Source organism: Erythranthe guttata, chromosome 14, assembly GCF_056151865.1.
Source record: "Erythranthe guttata isolate IM_541 chromosome 14, IM_541, whole genome shotgun sequence".
NCBI lineage: Eukaryota > Viridiplantae > Streptophyta > Magnoliopsida > Lamiales > Phrymaceae > Erythranthe > Erythranthe guttata.
Window position 1 is genome coordinate 4,391,390 of NC_142546.1, and position 15,627 is coordinate 4,407,016.

At 35.1% G+C, this 15,627-nt stretch overlaps 3 protein-coding genes across 3 annotated transcripts; 2 read left to right on the forward strand and 1 right to left on the reverse strand.

Moving 5' to 3' along the window:
- The first annotated feature begins 1,300 nt into the window (after positions 1–1,300).
- Positions 1,301–5,896, forward strand: LOC105959727 (phosphoinositide phospholipase C 4). The gene is made up of 9 exons (XM_012983864.2): positions 1,301–1,985; positions 2,546–2,742; positions 3,847–3,982; positions 4,064–4,309; positions 4,408–4,622; positions 4,709–4,826; positions 4,954–5,106; positions 5,195–5,281; positions 5,382–5,896. The coding sequence occupies exons 1-9, from the start codon at positions 1,668–1,670 to the stop codon at positions 5,673–5,675; spliced, it is 1,764 nt and encodes a 587-aa protein (XP_012839318.1). The 5' UTR covers positions 1,301–1,667; the 3' UTR covers positions 5,676–5,896.
- A 1,293-nt stretch (positions 5,897–7,189) lies between these two features.
- ROC7 (rotamase CYP 7) lies at positions 7,190–9,296 on the forward strand. Its single transcript, XM_012983888.2, has 7 exons — positions 7,190–7,357; positions 7,907–7,985; positions 8,152–8,199; positions 8,269–8,292; positions 8,375–8,557; positions 8,747–8,822; positions 8,964–9,296. Exons 1-7 carry the CDS (start codon positions 7,286–7,288, stop codon positions 9,100–9,102), a joined length of 621 nt encoding a protein of 206 aa, XP_012839342.2. The 5' UTR covers positions 7,190–7,285; the 3' UTR covers positions 9,103–9,296.
- Positions 9,297–14,156: 4,860 nt separating this feature from the next.
- On the reverse strand, positions 14,157–14,811 carry LOC105959754 (protein EARLY FLOWERING 4). Its single transcript, XM_012983900.2, has one exon. It carries the CDS (start codon positions 14,711–14,713, stop codon positions 14,366–14,368), a length of 348 nt encoding a protein of 115 aa, XP_012839354.2. The 5' UTR covers positions 14,714–14,811; the 3' UTR covers positions 14,157–14,365.
- Positions 14,812–15,627: the final 816 nt, after the last annotated feature.

Sequence of the window (15,627 nt, forward strand, 5' to 3'; positions counted from 1 at the left end):
AATACAAAAAAATATGGTATATTTGTATTATACTAAGAAAATACTGAGAAAATCTTGTAACGATCAATATTTGGTATTTCAAATAGCCGTCCCTCTTTATGTAATTGAATGCTTAGGTGGTGTTTGCAAATGATTATTTAAAAGCAGAAGTTAGTGATTGTGATTTAAGTTAGTTTTAAGTGCTTATTTCTAAAAGTTGGGGTGTTTGCAAATATTTCGGAAAATGAACTAAAATTGAAAAAACAGGATTAGGGCTGCTTTTAAAAAAAATAGCTTAAAGCAGATTATTATAAGAGAAACAAAAGCAAAAGTTGATTTTGCAAACACCTAAAAACAGATTATGAGCAAAAAAAAAATCGCATAATCACTTTCAAAAAGCATTTGCAAACACCACCTTCATGAAGGTATTTCAAATAGCCGCCCCTTTCTGTAATTGAACCTTAGTGGATTTAGGGGTAATTTGGGAATGAAATTAGTAAAGGATATGACAAAAATTTATTTGGGGAACATATCTAATGGTCCTAAATTTTTTTCCTTTTCTAAAAAAAGTGTAATTCCGAAAAACAAAACTCAAATGAGCTTTCAAAGTATTTCCAAACATAGCGGAAAACGAAAATGCTATTTGCGGTCACAAAATTGCTATTCGCGGTTTATAACAAAACCCCCCGCTCTCAAAAAAAAAAAAAAACAAAACCCCCCAAAACTTTTAAAAATATCAAAAAACCCCCTAAAACTGCAAATAGCAAAAAAAAAAAAAATCGAAAATTCGAAATCAAGCTTGAAGAAGGGTTGGGCTTCGATTTTTTGATGTAATTTCGACTCTTTTATGTGTAACATGCATTGGGTAGGTCGATTACGGAACCAATTTCATGTTAAAAAGCCCTACAAATCAATTTGTAGGGTTTTTTTTTTTTTCGCAAAAAAATGTTCGAACACCCAAGATGGGCGCCCAAGGCGTGTACGAACGCCCGTTCCGGGCGTTCGTACACGCCTTGGGCGCCCATCTTGGGCGTTCGAACATTTAAAAAAAAAAAAAAAAAAAAAAAAATTTTTGCACTGGACGCCCAACCCGGGCGCCCAAATGCAGCTTGCACGCCCAACTTGGGCGTGCACTGCATGAATGGGCGCCCAAGTTGGGCGTTTACGCGTTTTGGGGGGTGTTTTTGGAAAGTTTTGGAGTTTTAGTGAAATAGAGTGTTTTTTTTGGAGGGTTTTGTTAGAAACCGCAAATAGCAATTTTCAAACCGCAAAAAGCAATTCCGAGAGGAAAAAGAGTGACGCTTTTGTCCAACTCCGTGCTTACCTACACATGAAACACACACGTGCGTATCTGTATTTGCAGACTATACTTCCATTAATACTGAAAACGATCTTCTCCGAATTTCAGCTCCGTCGGTACTAAGACTTGTTACATTTAAGTTTCTTCATAGCCGTTTCAATCTGTTTTGCCGTTTCGGAAAAAATGGAAAAGAAAAGTTATGGCGATCGATTTGAAACCAACACCTCGGCCCCCCCACCCCCCACTACCTTTTTTTAAAAACAAACACTAAAATCCATTTTTTGTTTTTCAATATCAAAAAAAAAATACACTCAACTGCTATATACACACTGCACTGTGTGTGTACGAGAGAGAGATAGAGAGAGAGGAGAGAGAGAGAGATCTAATTATGGGGAGTTACAGAGTGTGTATGTGCTTCACGCGGAAGTTCAGGGTGACGGAGGCGGAGCCGCCGGATGACGTGAAGGAGGCGTTCGGTAAGTACGCCGACGGTGGGACCCACATGACGGCGGATCATCTGCGGAGGTTCCTGGTCGAGGCTCAGGGCGAATCGGACGACGCCGCCGCCGCCGCGGCGGAGGACGTGTTGCAGCAGATCCTCCAGAAACGACACCACATTACCAAGTTTGCGCGCCACGCGCTAACCCTCGAAGATTTCCACCACTACCTCTTCTCCGCCGACCTTAATCCCCCAATCCACTATAAGGTACACTATCAGGAAACTAATTAATTAATATTTTTTTTCGAGATGGTTTAATTAGATATTTCTTTCAATAGAATTTTCTGGTTTGGTTTCTTCTATTTCTAATTTTTGATGGAAAAAAAAGAAATGGTCATATTTTTGCTTTATTGAATCCACACAAGATAAAGTCGGAAAAAAAAAAGGTGACTGAATCCCGTAAGGGATGGCTTAGCGGTTGGAGCAAGTGAACATGTGATCGAATCCTCCTGCCAACAGTTGCTAGGTGGAACTTGTAACATATGGTTAGTCCAGTGTGGTTTATGTCTCTCGTATGGTTTACAAGCTATTATAAGAGAGTGTAGGTTTACCCTGTGCACCTGTACAGTTTGCTGCGAGTGACTGAACACTGAATTGTTTGGGGATCGTGAAACAATTTCTCTGTCTTTTTGTGATGAAGACACTAATTGTGTGTGTGTGTGTGTGTGTGTGTGTGTGTAAATCGTGGTAATATGCTATGCCGTGAAACATTTACGAGAACAACATGTTCAAATCGGTAAAGCTAATCGAGTGTAGTGTGGTTACAGGTTCACCAAGATATGGAAGCTCCGTTGTCTCATTATTACATATTCACGGGGCATAACTCTTACCTGACCGGAAATCAGCTTACAAGCGACTGCAGCGATGTACCGGTTATAAAGGCACTGAAGAAGGGAGTGAGGGTAATAGAGCTCGATATCTGGCCTAATTCTACAAAGGACGATGTGCATGTTCTTCATGGAAGGTACACGAAATTTATCAACGTTTTAATTGAATTCTAGTCTCTTCTTCGATTATAATGAATTCATGTATCACAAATGAATGATCTGAAATCTACTGAGTGGTGAGGGGCTTTTATGAATTGAATGAAGGCGTAACTACACATGGTACAAACTCGGTTCGGGTTTTCTATTGAGCTTGATAAATATCATGAATTTGCTGACGACTCGTTGAGCATGAATAAGTTTTAGGTGAGGCGAACGGGATTTGAGCTATAATAGTATTTGTGACGTTTCGCATTTGCTTATTGTTTATTATTACGGTAATCAATTGACGTAGGTTTTTATAATTAAGTAATGAGCAACAAGTTGAGCTCAAACAAGTTTTTGTGGCTCAATCTTGATTAACTAGAGTTCGTTTTGGGACCTATGTACGAGTCAATCCTGAATGCCAGAACAAGTTAGTAGCGATGAACACAGAAGTTATAAATATGGAGCCACTTGATGAAGGTGTTTCCTCTGGCTTGGGTTTCGGCTATAGCAACTTGATTTTTAGAGATTTCATATTCGAGACTTTGATACAGTGTAGGTTTACACAAACTAAGAAATTGAGGGCCGTTGTTATTTTGCAAGTTGCACTTAGCACAGTACATAATGTCTGTTTAGCAATTTACAGGTACACAGGGGTTCAGAGATCTCGTGTTTGCCCGTTATAAATCCAAATACAATTGCATTTGTAGCTGTCAAGTCAATTTCTTCTGCTTAACATTGAAATTTCATCAGCTATTTATGCATAACTAGGACGATTGAGCAAAAACGAAAGAAAATTATGTTTCAAACGGTAGAATGTTATAGACGAAACGATGCACAAAACTAGCTGAAATTTCCCCACTGTATTGTCCCTAGTAAACTTGTAATTTACTTTCGAATTGTGTCATTCTTCTGAAGTTAGTTGCCTGGTGGTAGAGTGTTTGTAATAAACTTGCTTCCACATTCATTTCATGTAAGAAGAACAAAACAAAATCGGCCTACGTATAGAGATTCGCCCTTTTTCGTTCATTTGAATCACTATTCAAACAAAATGCTGGCTCATTGATTTTGTTCGACTTTTGTATCACTCATTAACACAGAACTGTGACAACACCAGTGGAACTCATAAGATGCTTAAAATCAATAAAGGAGCACGCCTTTTCCGCTTCTCCGTACCCTGTCATAATAACACTCGAAGATCACCTAAACTCCGGCCTACAAGCTAAAGTCGCTCAGGTAATTTCATTATACGACTCTGTTCTATCTTTTTTTTTTTATATAAATTAAAATTATTCACATTTGTATTCTTTATTATAGATGCTCTCCCAAGTATTTGGCAAGATGCTTTTCTACCCCGAATCGGATTGCTTAAAAGAATTTCCTTCACCGGAAGAGTTGAAATACCGCGTAATTATTTCCACAAAACCTCCAAGGGAGTACCTCGAAGCCCAGTCAATTAAGGATACCGAGAATATTCATATAAAGCGGAAAGACTTCAATGAAGATGTGTGGGGAAACGAGCCTTCAAGCCTTACTGCTGATCAAGACGACGAAGATACAACGGTACGGTATAAATGAAATGAAATGAAATGAACTTCTTCTGTATTATAAACACCTCTGTTTTTTGCGTGGTAAATCTCTCGTTTATCGTTTTTTTGCAGTCGGATAATGAGCTTACGGATCTGAACGAAAACAATGAAGAAGATTCTGATACTGAAGCACCTGAATACAAACGACTTATAGCTATTCATGCGGGAAAACCGAAAGGCGGGATTATGGAAGCTCTTAAAGTAGAACCAGATAAAGTGAGGCGATTAAGTCTTAGTGAGCAAGCTCTTGAAAAGGCTGCTCAATCTCACGGAACACACATTGTCAGGTATCTTTCTCTAATTAGTTTTTTTTTTTTAAATATATATTTCTTTTTACGGGGTATTTTTAATGAATGAAAAATTGTTTCAATAGGTTCACACAGAAGAATATTCTTAGAGTATATCCTAAGGGAACTCGGTTTAACTCGTCAAACTACAAGCCGCAAGTTGGTTGGTTGCACGGAGCCCAAATGGTTGCATTCAATATGCAGGTTTGAAAAAAAATCTCGAATTTCAGATTCAACAGCAGAGTGTGTTTTTTGAACTTTTAGTGTAAATCATGTAATCCCATTTCTCTGGTTTTCGAGTAACGTTACTTGGCGGTGGTGGAAATGATAGGGTTACGGTAGATATCTGTGGTTGATGCAAGGAATGTTCAGATCAAACGGAGGCTGCGGTTATGTGAAGAAGCCCGATTTTCTTATGAACATTGATTCAAATAACAAAGTCTTCGATCCTAAAACGAAGTCACTAGTCAAAAAAACTCTAAAGGTAAATAACCGTGTCAACAAAAGGCTTTTGATCATGTGTACTTTCAAATATTGTATTTCTCATCTAAAAATCACTAATTGTATTATAGGTTAAAGTATACATGGGCGACGGATGGCATATGGCTTTTAAGCAAACTCACTTCGATTCATATTCACCGCCCGATTTCTACACGAGGGTAAGTTTGATTGAATTACTTTTGTACCCCAAAGATGTAATAAATGTTATTTAAAAAGATCTAAAAATCACAATTAATTTTTTTTTTTCGTGGAATACAGGTTGGCATAGCTGGTGCACCGGCAGATGAAATAATGAAAAAGACGAAGAAAAAAGAGGATGATTGGACTCCTGTTTGGGGTGAAGAGTTTACATTCCCATTGACTGTGCCTGAGTTGGCTTTATTACGAATTGAAGTGCACGAGTATGATATGTCCGAAAAGGATGATTTTGCAGGCCAAACATGCCTTCCCGTTTCGGAGTTGAAGTCGGGAATACGTGCGGTTCCTCTTTTTGACCGTAAAGGAGAGAAGCTGAATTCTGTTAGGCTTCTTATGCGGTTCGAGATTTTATGAATATATAATATTGTATTCTTGCTGTTTTAGTAATTATGGTTGTGATGGAGAGGCTTTGTGATTTGTTCTTGCAGGCTTTCTTTGGGAGAACGAGTGTTTTTTTTTTTCTTTCCATTTTTCTTTCTTGCATTTAAATCCTGGTTTTGGGTTTGGTGCTTTGTTTATATAATATACAGAAAATTAAATGCAGGTTATTTATGAGTGAAATGAAGTGTTGTCCAGTTTTTGATTGTTTGGTTATCTTGTTAATGTATGGTATATGAGATGCTACATCTGGTGAAAAACATGGGGTGATTTTGCACCATAGATCTGTATAATAACTATCCATTCGGCATTCAGTAAACGTACACATGAATCTATACTTTTGCGAATATTTATTTAAAAGTTTCATCAATTTTCACCCACAATTCCATACTATTTTTCAACTAGGAGGGTGTCAATTGCACTATTTTTAGATGATATAGAATTTAATTATTTTTCTGGTTAGCTTATTTTAAATATTGTACGGATGATATTTCTCCCTTCTTCTCCATCAAATTTTACATGGGTATTTTATAGTAATACATAAAACTGTAGTTCAAATTTTAAATAACAATATATTTTTTTTTTGCATCACACGAGTTGAGCTACTAGCATGTATCATGTTTTAGTCAATATAATTGAAATTCATCACAAATATGCGCGAGTCTATCTCTGAGGTTCTTCATTGGAAACTTTGTCTTTCTATGAGAAAGTAACAATCTAGATGGAAAGCCCCTTCATGAGAGGAGGTTAAAATAAAAATCGATGCATAATTATACTCGGCTGAACATGGTTGTGATTTAGGAGGTATACCGAGGTCTGCTGATGGTAGTTGTCTTGGTTTGTTCTCTAATGGATGCTCTCGTCTCCTAGAAACAACTTCGCCGGTGGTTGTGTCAGCTTATGAAGCATTAGAGTTTACTCGGGACCACGATTGAAATCAAGTTGTATTGGAAGGTGATTCAAACATAATTGTTGCCTCTATAGTGGGAGAGATGGGCTCACGAACGAATTAGCACAAATTTTTGAATCTTTTAATTTTTGTCAAACCGAGCAGCTCATGAAATTGCTAGACTTTCGTATGAACGAGAATTTTATTTAAAGTCTTGTCGAATTTTATTCTCCAAGTTATACACATTAATTCTTTGCGGTAATGAAATCTCCAAATATTTGCTCTCAAAAAACAAAAACAAAAACAAAAAAACAAAAATTGAAATTAAAACATGAGTATCAAAGTTAAATATGACATTGGTATTAATATCGTGTCCCTATTCGAATAATTCTCAATCTTTTTAATCAAATTATTATCACTCCAATCCTTATTATATAATTCAAAGCCATAATCCAAAAATCCAGTAAATTTAATTTATTAATCAACTATATTAAATATTATAATACAAAAACTCATTATGTTAATAGGGAATTTCTTTTTTCGTTTTTCGGTCAAAAATTACATCAAAATGACTACGTGTCAACCCTCCATTGGCCATCATAGAAAAAAAAAAAAGCAACAAAAACAAACCCCAAACCCTTTTCAAGATCGAAACTTTCAGCAAAATAATAATTATTCATCAGTCGAAGAAACGAAAATGGCGACAATAACCAGACTGCATCTCCTTTTCATTCTCTCTCTCTTCCTTCTATCCATAGTTCCCAATCAGGTTTCTTCTTCTCATCTAATTATTATCCTCGTTTGTTATTTCATTCGATTTAATTTCACAAATAATCAATTTTGTTTTTTTTTATTTTTTCTGGGTAATGAATGTTGTGAGCATGATGAACCTGCAAATAGGAAAAAAAAAATTTGAAATTTCACCTTCCGAATTGTCGTATTTCTTATTTCTGATCCGATAATTACAGATCTTTAGGCCTCGTTTGGTTTGGGGAGATTAGCCTTGATTAACTAAATAATCGGACTTTGTTTGATGTTTGGTATCCCAATAACTTGTCGTGTCGACCGGCGAATATTATGTTATCACGACTTGACATATTTTTTTTATTGGACCTTCCAATCGAATTTCATTAAATTATTTTTGGTTAATCTTATTTTGGCAACCAAACGAGGTCTTAATTTATTATTTTACATTTTCGCGTTTTGATCTGTGAATTGTGATGTAAAATTTGATAGCCTGCCTCTCCTTCAGCATAGATGGTTTATTGAATTTTTCGTGTTTAATAAAGGACCATTGTTATTCCTTCTCCTGCTGCAGGCGAAAAAATCAAAGGAAAACTTAAAAGAAGTGACTCACAAAGTCTTCTTTGATGTCGAGATTGATGGAAAACCTGCTGGTAATATTTTAACACAACCTGAAATCCGAGTGGGAGTGATCATGATTTCGTTATTTCAATCTCTCGACAATTATTATACATTTTTATCTCATCGCCTCTGCCCTCTTAGATAATTGTTTTAATTTTTCTTTTCATTTCACTTAACACGGGAATATGTCTATTTTAGGTCGCATTACGATGGGTCTATTTGGAAAAACCGTTCCTAAGACAGCTGGTATGAATGGTATACAATCCACACATCTCTTTTAAACCACTAACTTTTTTATAACTGATTTTCTTGCAGAAAATTTTAGAGCTCTGTGCACAGGTATAGAACTTTTTCCCGTGTTTCTTTTTTAAACCACCATTCCGTGTTTGAATTACACAATAATAATTGTACGTAAATATAGGGGAGCATGGAATCGGAGGGCAAGGAAAACCTCTGCATTACAAGGGTAGCAAATTCCACAGGATTATACCGAGCTTCATGATCCAAGGGGGTGACTTTACTCTAGGTGATGGAAGAGGCGGAGAATCTGTTTACGGGGAGAAATTTGCCGATGAAAATTTCAAGATCAAGCACACAGGACCTGGTACGTCAATAATGGCAATGCGTATTTTCTTTATATGACGAAAAATAAAACGAAAATTGTAAAAATAAAGGAGAAGTAGGAGAACATTTTTCTGTTCATCGAAGCTAATTAAGTTTTAAAGTTTAAATTTAACCGACTATTAAAACTGAGTTGCTATTTTTGTCAACGACCTGCGTGTCTAATTTTCAGGGCTTCTGTCGATGGCAAATTCTGGTCCCGACACAAACGGTTCCCAATTCTTCATCACAACTGTGACAACCAGCTGGTAAATTTTAAATATCGATGAATTTTTTATTCAAGAACCGAAGTTGGTTTGTTGCTTCATAAAAAGACGATATCAATGAACTTGTACCATATCGTTTTTTTTTTTTTTAAACGAGATTTGTTGTTGATGATGTATGTACAGGTTGGATGGGCGTCATGTCGTATTCGGGAAGGTATTGTCTGGAATGGATGTGGTGTATAAGATGGAAGCCGAAGGGACACAGAACGGAACACCGAAATCCAAAGTTGTCATTTCTGACAGTGGCGAACTCCCCTTGTAATCCGCCTCAGCGCATTATTACATGTTCTTCAGTAATCTCTCTTTTTTTCTTGATTACCATAACTAGGATGAGATTTTTAATTATAAACTGACATTACGTCGCCAAATTCAACAGTCGAGAATCGTGTCGCAAATTTGACATTGACGTGTTTTTTTTTTTAAATATAAGAACTCATTTGGTTTGATTGGTATGAAGGAATAGTGTAGTAATGGGATGGCAAGATACATGATAGATATGAGTTAAGCTAGAGCTATTTTTCGTATACGATGTGTATCTTCATCTCCAGAATTATATTCAGAAATGATTATCCTCACAAGTTCAATTGAAGTATTTTGATCGAATTCGAGATTCACAAGTCAAAAGAAATATTTTTTTTGATTCGTAATTGGGTCGGGAATGAACCCCCGTAAAGATTTGAGCATGAAGGAACCCGAAATTAAGAAGCTTGGCACGTTAAACTCACCTACTTTAAAAGGATGAATGTATTACGTTTCTTAATATTTTTATACTACATCGGAACTATAGGGCCATTTATGCTCATTACGGGCTTATACTATGCTACACCGGGTGAAATACACCGGGTAAATCTTTACCATTCATATACACACAAACACACACACACACACCCACATTGGTGTGTGTAGATCAACGGTGAAAAATCACCCGGTGTAACCTTCACCTGGTGTAGCATAGAAATAACCCTCATTATTAAACTTGTTGAAGAGATGAAATACAACCCATTTTGCCCTCAAATACTAAATGGTATATTGTATAATGAGTTAATAATGGGTAATTCTGTAGAGTGTAGACATCACGAGTTAAAAATAGTTAATTATTAATCGTATAAATACGTTCATCAATAGCCATTTATTATGGGGAAAATTTGTCAAACCCCCCATTAGAAAGGTGGTGTTATAGTTGGCCCCAAAAAATATTTAGTGTCCGGTAAGGGATGGCCTAACGGTTGGAGTAAGTGGTTCTGTGTCAATTGATTAAAATTCAAGTTCTCTTGCCGATGGTCACTAGGTCGAGCTTCGCAATTAGTGTAGTGTGGTTTACATCTCTTGTATGGTTTGCAAGCTAGTCTAGTGTGGTTTACGTTTCTCGTATGGTTTGCAACCTATTATACAAGGGTGTAGGTTTACCCAGTATACCTATATGATTGGCTGGCTGCAGGTTCCTTCATTAAACAAAAAAAAAATTATTTAGTTTTTAAGCAAAATTCAAAACGTATTTGACTAATATTTTTTTTGGGCTTTACTGTTATACCCTTAATTTGTAGTTAGACGTGTAATTGAGAATTAAATACTCTTTATCTTTTCTTTAATTATCTTACTTTTAACGTAACATTGATATTCCACAAATCTGATTTTCATTTCTCAATTCTGATATTCATCTTCATCTCTAGAAAGCTCACTCTTTTACGCCATAGCACCTGCGCTACCCTCTCGCCGCAGACAAACTCGTGATCAACGTCCTCGTCCGTGGGTTTTGGATCTCGTACTCACAATGAGTGTTCTAAAAAGACCTATGCGGCTGATTAATCGGTCTCTGAAGTGGAGACAGTCCAAAACCTTTACAATTTTAGTGTAAAGGTTTGAAAAATCGGATTTTGCGTGTGAGACGGTTTTAGGCGGTATGAGGTGGTCAAACCTTGAAGGCGGGTCAAACTTCGGTGGCAAAAATCGGCCAAAAATCGATCAAAATCAGCTTTTTTTTTCAAAATAAAAGTTGGAATTTAGAAAAATGAGTTTATAATTTATTTTGTTTATATTAACTTTTATTATTAAATAACATAATGATGTATGTAGGAATGTTAAGAATAAATTCAAATTCAAAAAACTTGCCTTTTTATTTATAATTTATAAGGAATTTATGTATTATGACCTTATTAATATTAAACTTTTATTATGTTATTAAGTTATACTAGCATTTTCCCCCGTGCGATGCACGGGATATTATTTAAATAGTGAAAAATAAATAATCAATTTAATACATAATAAGAAAATATAGTATACTAACATAGTAAAATTTAATAATGTAGTTGCAAGGTAATAGAGTTTAACTAGGTAACTAAATCCTAACTAATCTAGGTAACTCAATCATACTAGAATCCTAATATTACAAGAGTTCTATAATATAATATTCTCTAACACGCCCCCGCAGTCGAAACGGTGTTCATAGAAAAGATAGAAAAAGAAAAATAGAGAGAAGAGTACCACCGCCGAGAGGGAGAGAAATGGTTCGGTGGTAGCCGGCCATGGAGAAGAAGAGAGGCGGCGGCTAGGTTTTAGGCCATAGGCCATGGAGAAGAAGAAGAACAGAAAAGATAAAGAAGATGCACCACCGGGGGAGGGAGAAAATTCGGGTGATGTGCATGGAAAAGATAGAAAAAGAAAAAAATATTAGAGTACCACCACCGTGGGAGGGAGAAAATTGGGTGGTCACCGCCATGGAGAAGAAAGGCGGCTAGGTTTTCACCGCCATGGAGAAGAGAAAGGCGGCTAGGTTAAAAAACCTAAACCAGGTGCTCTGATACCAGAAGAATAGAATAGGAGAAAGAGAGAAATAATAATACGTGATATAATAGAAACCCCCCATTATGTTATGGGTTGATTACATGGAATATATATAGAGAAATAATGCAAGGTAATAGAGTTTAACTAGGTAACTAAATCCTAACTAATCTAGGTAACTCAATCATACTAGAATCCTAATATTACAAGAGTTCTATAATATAATATTCTCTAACAGTAGTATTATTCATATTGAATTTCTAGCTTTATCTCTTAAGATTTGAGATATATTGATGAAAATTAGGAGATCAATAATTGTTGAAAATTATAGTTAAAAAATTAGTACAGAAAAAATATTAAAAATAAATAATTACATAAGTAGCAATAAGGTAGGATTCTTCACGGGTTAGTTTTAATTTTGATAATTGTTAAAAATTATAGTTAAAAATTAGTAGAGAAAAAATATAAAAAATAAATAATTACAAAAATATCATTAGGGTTTTTTTTAGGGTTGTCCAGCGTTCCTTCTTTTATATATAAGATATATGATGGAGACATAATTATGTTTAAATATCTTTTTATATATGTTTTGAGTATTTATAAATTATATCTAAAAGTATATAATATTAAATTTTAAAAACCAATTTATTTCCGATTTATCACGATTAATCACCGCCGCACCGATTAATCGTGGGTCGGTGCCTAACCGCCTCTGACCCGAGTATCACTTTTTACAACCTTGCTCTCGTCCGTATCGGAGTTGTCGCTGATGACGGCAAAGTCAAATCCACTATTGCACATAGTGGATTTTAACATTTCCATTATTAAATCCACTATTTTGCTTAGAGTGGTTTTTGTCATTTTCTTTAGTAAATCCACTATTGTGGTTAGTGGATTTTGACATTTCCATTTTGCTAAATCAACTATTATGCAAATTGGATTTTGTCATTTTCACTTATTAAATCTACTATGGCGCATACAGTATTAGTTGTGTGGCGAAAGCTTAATTGATGTAAGTAAAATGGCTGAATAGAGAAAAATCACTAAACTCGTCATTTTTTTACCGTAAAAGCTTGTGTGATGCGTTGAACCAATATATGTATGTTGTTTGCTCTGACGAGAAGAAATTTTTGTCCGAAAATATGCAAATTTTCTTACACTAAACGTGAAGCCATTGTTGCAGTTTTTGGAGATCAAGAGAAAAACGATGAAATGGATTTTCGAGATACTAGGAAAGTTGGTGGCGAGATTTGTGGAGAGATGGAGATTAGATGTGATAAACAAATAACGGGATGACCAACTTGCTATATTATGTACAAATTCATAAACCATCCGACACTAAACTAATTAGAATATTGGGCAAATTACGGCCACCCCTAAATTATGGTCAAATTACAAAAAAAACCATTTTGTTTGGGTAATTACAGCCACCCCTCAACTATAATAATCTTACGAAAAGACCCCTCCTGAGATAAATTTAGGAATGTCAAATCGGTAAAACAAAACCGAAATTTCGGTACGCCAACATTTCATATCGTATATGGTTTGGTTCGCTAAATAATTGAATTAGATAAATTTTATGTAAAATATTTAAAATCAGGGGTGGCTGTAACTACCCAAACAAGAGGGGTTTTTCATAATTTGGTGTTTGCCGTAATTTGCCCTAGAATATTTATAAAAAACTTCAAAACTTTTCATTGGCATTTTTACCACAAAATTCCACCCTATCCACCTTAAGTGAACAATACTTTTGTCAGATAAAAACATCTTCGAATGTCAAAAGAGCAGGAGGAATTCATGTTCTTGGGAAAATAATTTAAGAGTGCTTTTATGAAAGGTCTTGAACTTCCTCCATAATTGGCCAGTTTGAAATAGTATAATTTCGTTTCCTAAAAAAGAAATTACATAACCTGCAGGTCATTTGATATACAAGCAGTGGCGGAGCCACCCTTTGGCAAGGGTGGGCTCCAGCCCACTCTCATTATTTAAAAGTTTATACTATATATTATATCTATATATAATTAGCCTCCCAAATAGTTTAATTTAGCCCACCCAAGTAATTTAGTTTAGTTTATATATCAAAAAATTTATGTTATATTAGTTGAAGTTTATAATTTGTGGTTATTTTATGCTATTTTATGTTAATGAATAAAAAAAAAATCGGGGGCGCTGCCCCCGAACCCCCGTCAATGTTAAGCCCACCCACCAACCCAAGTAATTTAATATAGCTTATATTAGTTTAAGTTTATAAATTTGTAGTTATTTTGTGCTATATTTTTATGTGAATGAATCAAAAAAAAAAAAATCGGGGGCGCTGCCCCCGAACCCCCGTTAATGTTAAGCCTACCCTGTCTCGAATTCCTGGCTCCGCCACTGTATACAAGTTTAAATATCTTATAATAAATATTTCATTGAAAAAAGTTAGAAATAAATTATAAGGAAGAGCGATGGAGTAAAAATCAAAGAGTGTTTGTAATATTTCATGTATTTTTTATGGTGAATTGAGAAATTTGATGGTAAAAATTTCATCATTCGAAATTAAATAAACATTCACTAAGCACACGTAGAACTAAACTACACGACGATATTCAAAATTCATGCAGTAAATTTACATAAATAGATTCACTAGCTAACAAATCAACCAACACAACAAAACTCAATTATTTTTTTATTTAGAAAAATCAAATGGCTGAAATCTAATTTATTTTTAAGACAGAGTAGAGTGGAGGAAATTAATTACTCGATGTTCATTTTCCGGCAGAGAGCCGCCGGCGAACGACGGTGGAGAAATTGGCGGAGAGGTTGGAGTAAAGGGCGGCGAGTGTGGAGATATTGGAGTTAATCTCGCGGATCAATTTGACGTTGACGGCCAAATTATGGGGGATTTTGGAGCGGTGGTTGTCGTTGACCTGCCGGATCAGGCGGCGGTTCCGATCAAGCAGCGATTGGACCTCCGCAAAGCTCTTGCTCAGGATTTCCCACGCCTCCGAGTCGCAGATCGACTCTGTTTCTTCTTCTTCTTCTTCTTCTTCTCCGCCGTGGATTTCGCTGGGATTTACGGCGGTGCCATCGGAGATCTGAGAGGAGGATTCCATTGTCTACTGTGAGACGAAGGGGAAGGTTAATTAGGAAACTGTACAAGATCCGTTCAAATAGGCGGTGAACATCACCTTGGCCGATGGCGGTTGCATTTATTGAAAATTAAAAATTAAAAATTTTAAACATTAATATGAAAATTTCAGTTGTTATATATTATTATTCTTTTTATTAGTTAATTGAGGACACCTCCTCTCCTCCAAGTAAAGTTAAATTACAAAAAAAAAAATTAACGATATTCAAATATCTATAAATCAATTATTAATTTCGCCAAAATAATAACTTATCGAAAATTAGTAATTATTAGTTTATACATTAGTTTATTTTAATTTTATGATTTTTTTTTCGACGAATACATTTTTTTTAATTTTTTTTACATATATATTGTTTATTGTACCATTAGTTCAATGTACTATAGAGCGCGTTTCTCAAACGGGAGCTCTTAAAGCAGTATATATTGTTTATTGTACCATTAATTCAATGTACTATAGATCGCGTTTCTTGAACGGAAACTCTTAAAGCGGCAATTGAACATTTTTTTGTGGGGTTATGAAAAAACTATATCAAAAGTTCTAACCATGTTAAGAAAAGTGAGAGACGAGATTGATAGTAATATGAACTTCAACAAAGAACAAACGACAATTAAATCATTTTTTATTAAGTCTTCATAGATCTATAAAATATGTATATTACTGTGTAATTTCAGAATTATTTTTATGTATTATTAATTTATACATTAAATGGGGCTTCTTAAAATTTTTAAATGTGTATTATCTTATCAATTAAGCATTGTTGTCCCTAAACATGGACCGGAAAAAATATATTATCTAAACGAGGTTATTAATTTATTAAGGTTCTACTGTTTATTAGTTTGATTGGGCAAATGTAATTTTACAAACAAAAAAAGGTTTTT

Bases quoted from the DNA above. Each gene is read 5' to 3' on its own strand.
- LOC105959727 (XM_012983864.2), top strand. From the start codon at position 1,668: ATGGGGAGTTACAGAGTGTGTATGTGCTTCACGCGGAAGTTCAGGGTG. The intron at 4,623-4,708 runs GTATCTTTCTCT...TTGTTTCAATAG, and splicing joins CACGGAACACACATTGTCAG to GTTCACACAGAAGAATATTC. The intron at 5,107-5,194 runs GTAAATAACCGT...ATTGTATTATAG, and splicing joins TAGTCAAAAAAACTCTAAAG to GTTAAAGTATACATGGGCGA.
- ROC7 (XM_012983888.2), top strand. From the start codon at position 7,286: ATGGCGACAATAACCAGACTGCATCTCCTTTTCATTCTCTCTCTCTTC. The intron at 7,986-8,151 runs GTAATATTTTAA...TGTCTATTTTAG, and splicing joins GATTGATGGAAAACCTGCTG to GTCGCATTACGATGGGTCTA. The intron at 8,200-8,268 runs GTATGAATGGTA...ATTTTCTTGCAG, and splicing joins AACCGTTCCTAAGACAGCTG to AAAATTTTAGAGCTCTGTGC.
- LOC105959754 (XM_012983900.2), bottom strand. From the start codon at position 14,713: ATGGAATCCTCCTCTCAGATCTCCGATGGCACCGCCGTAAATCCCAGC.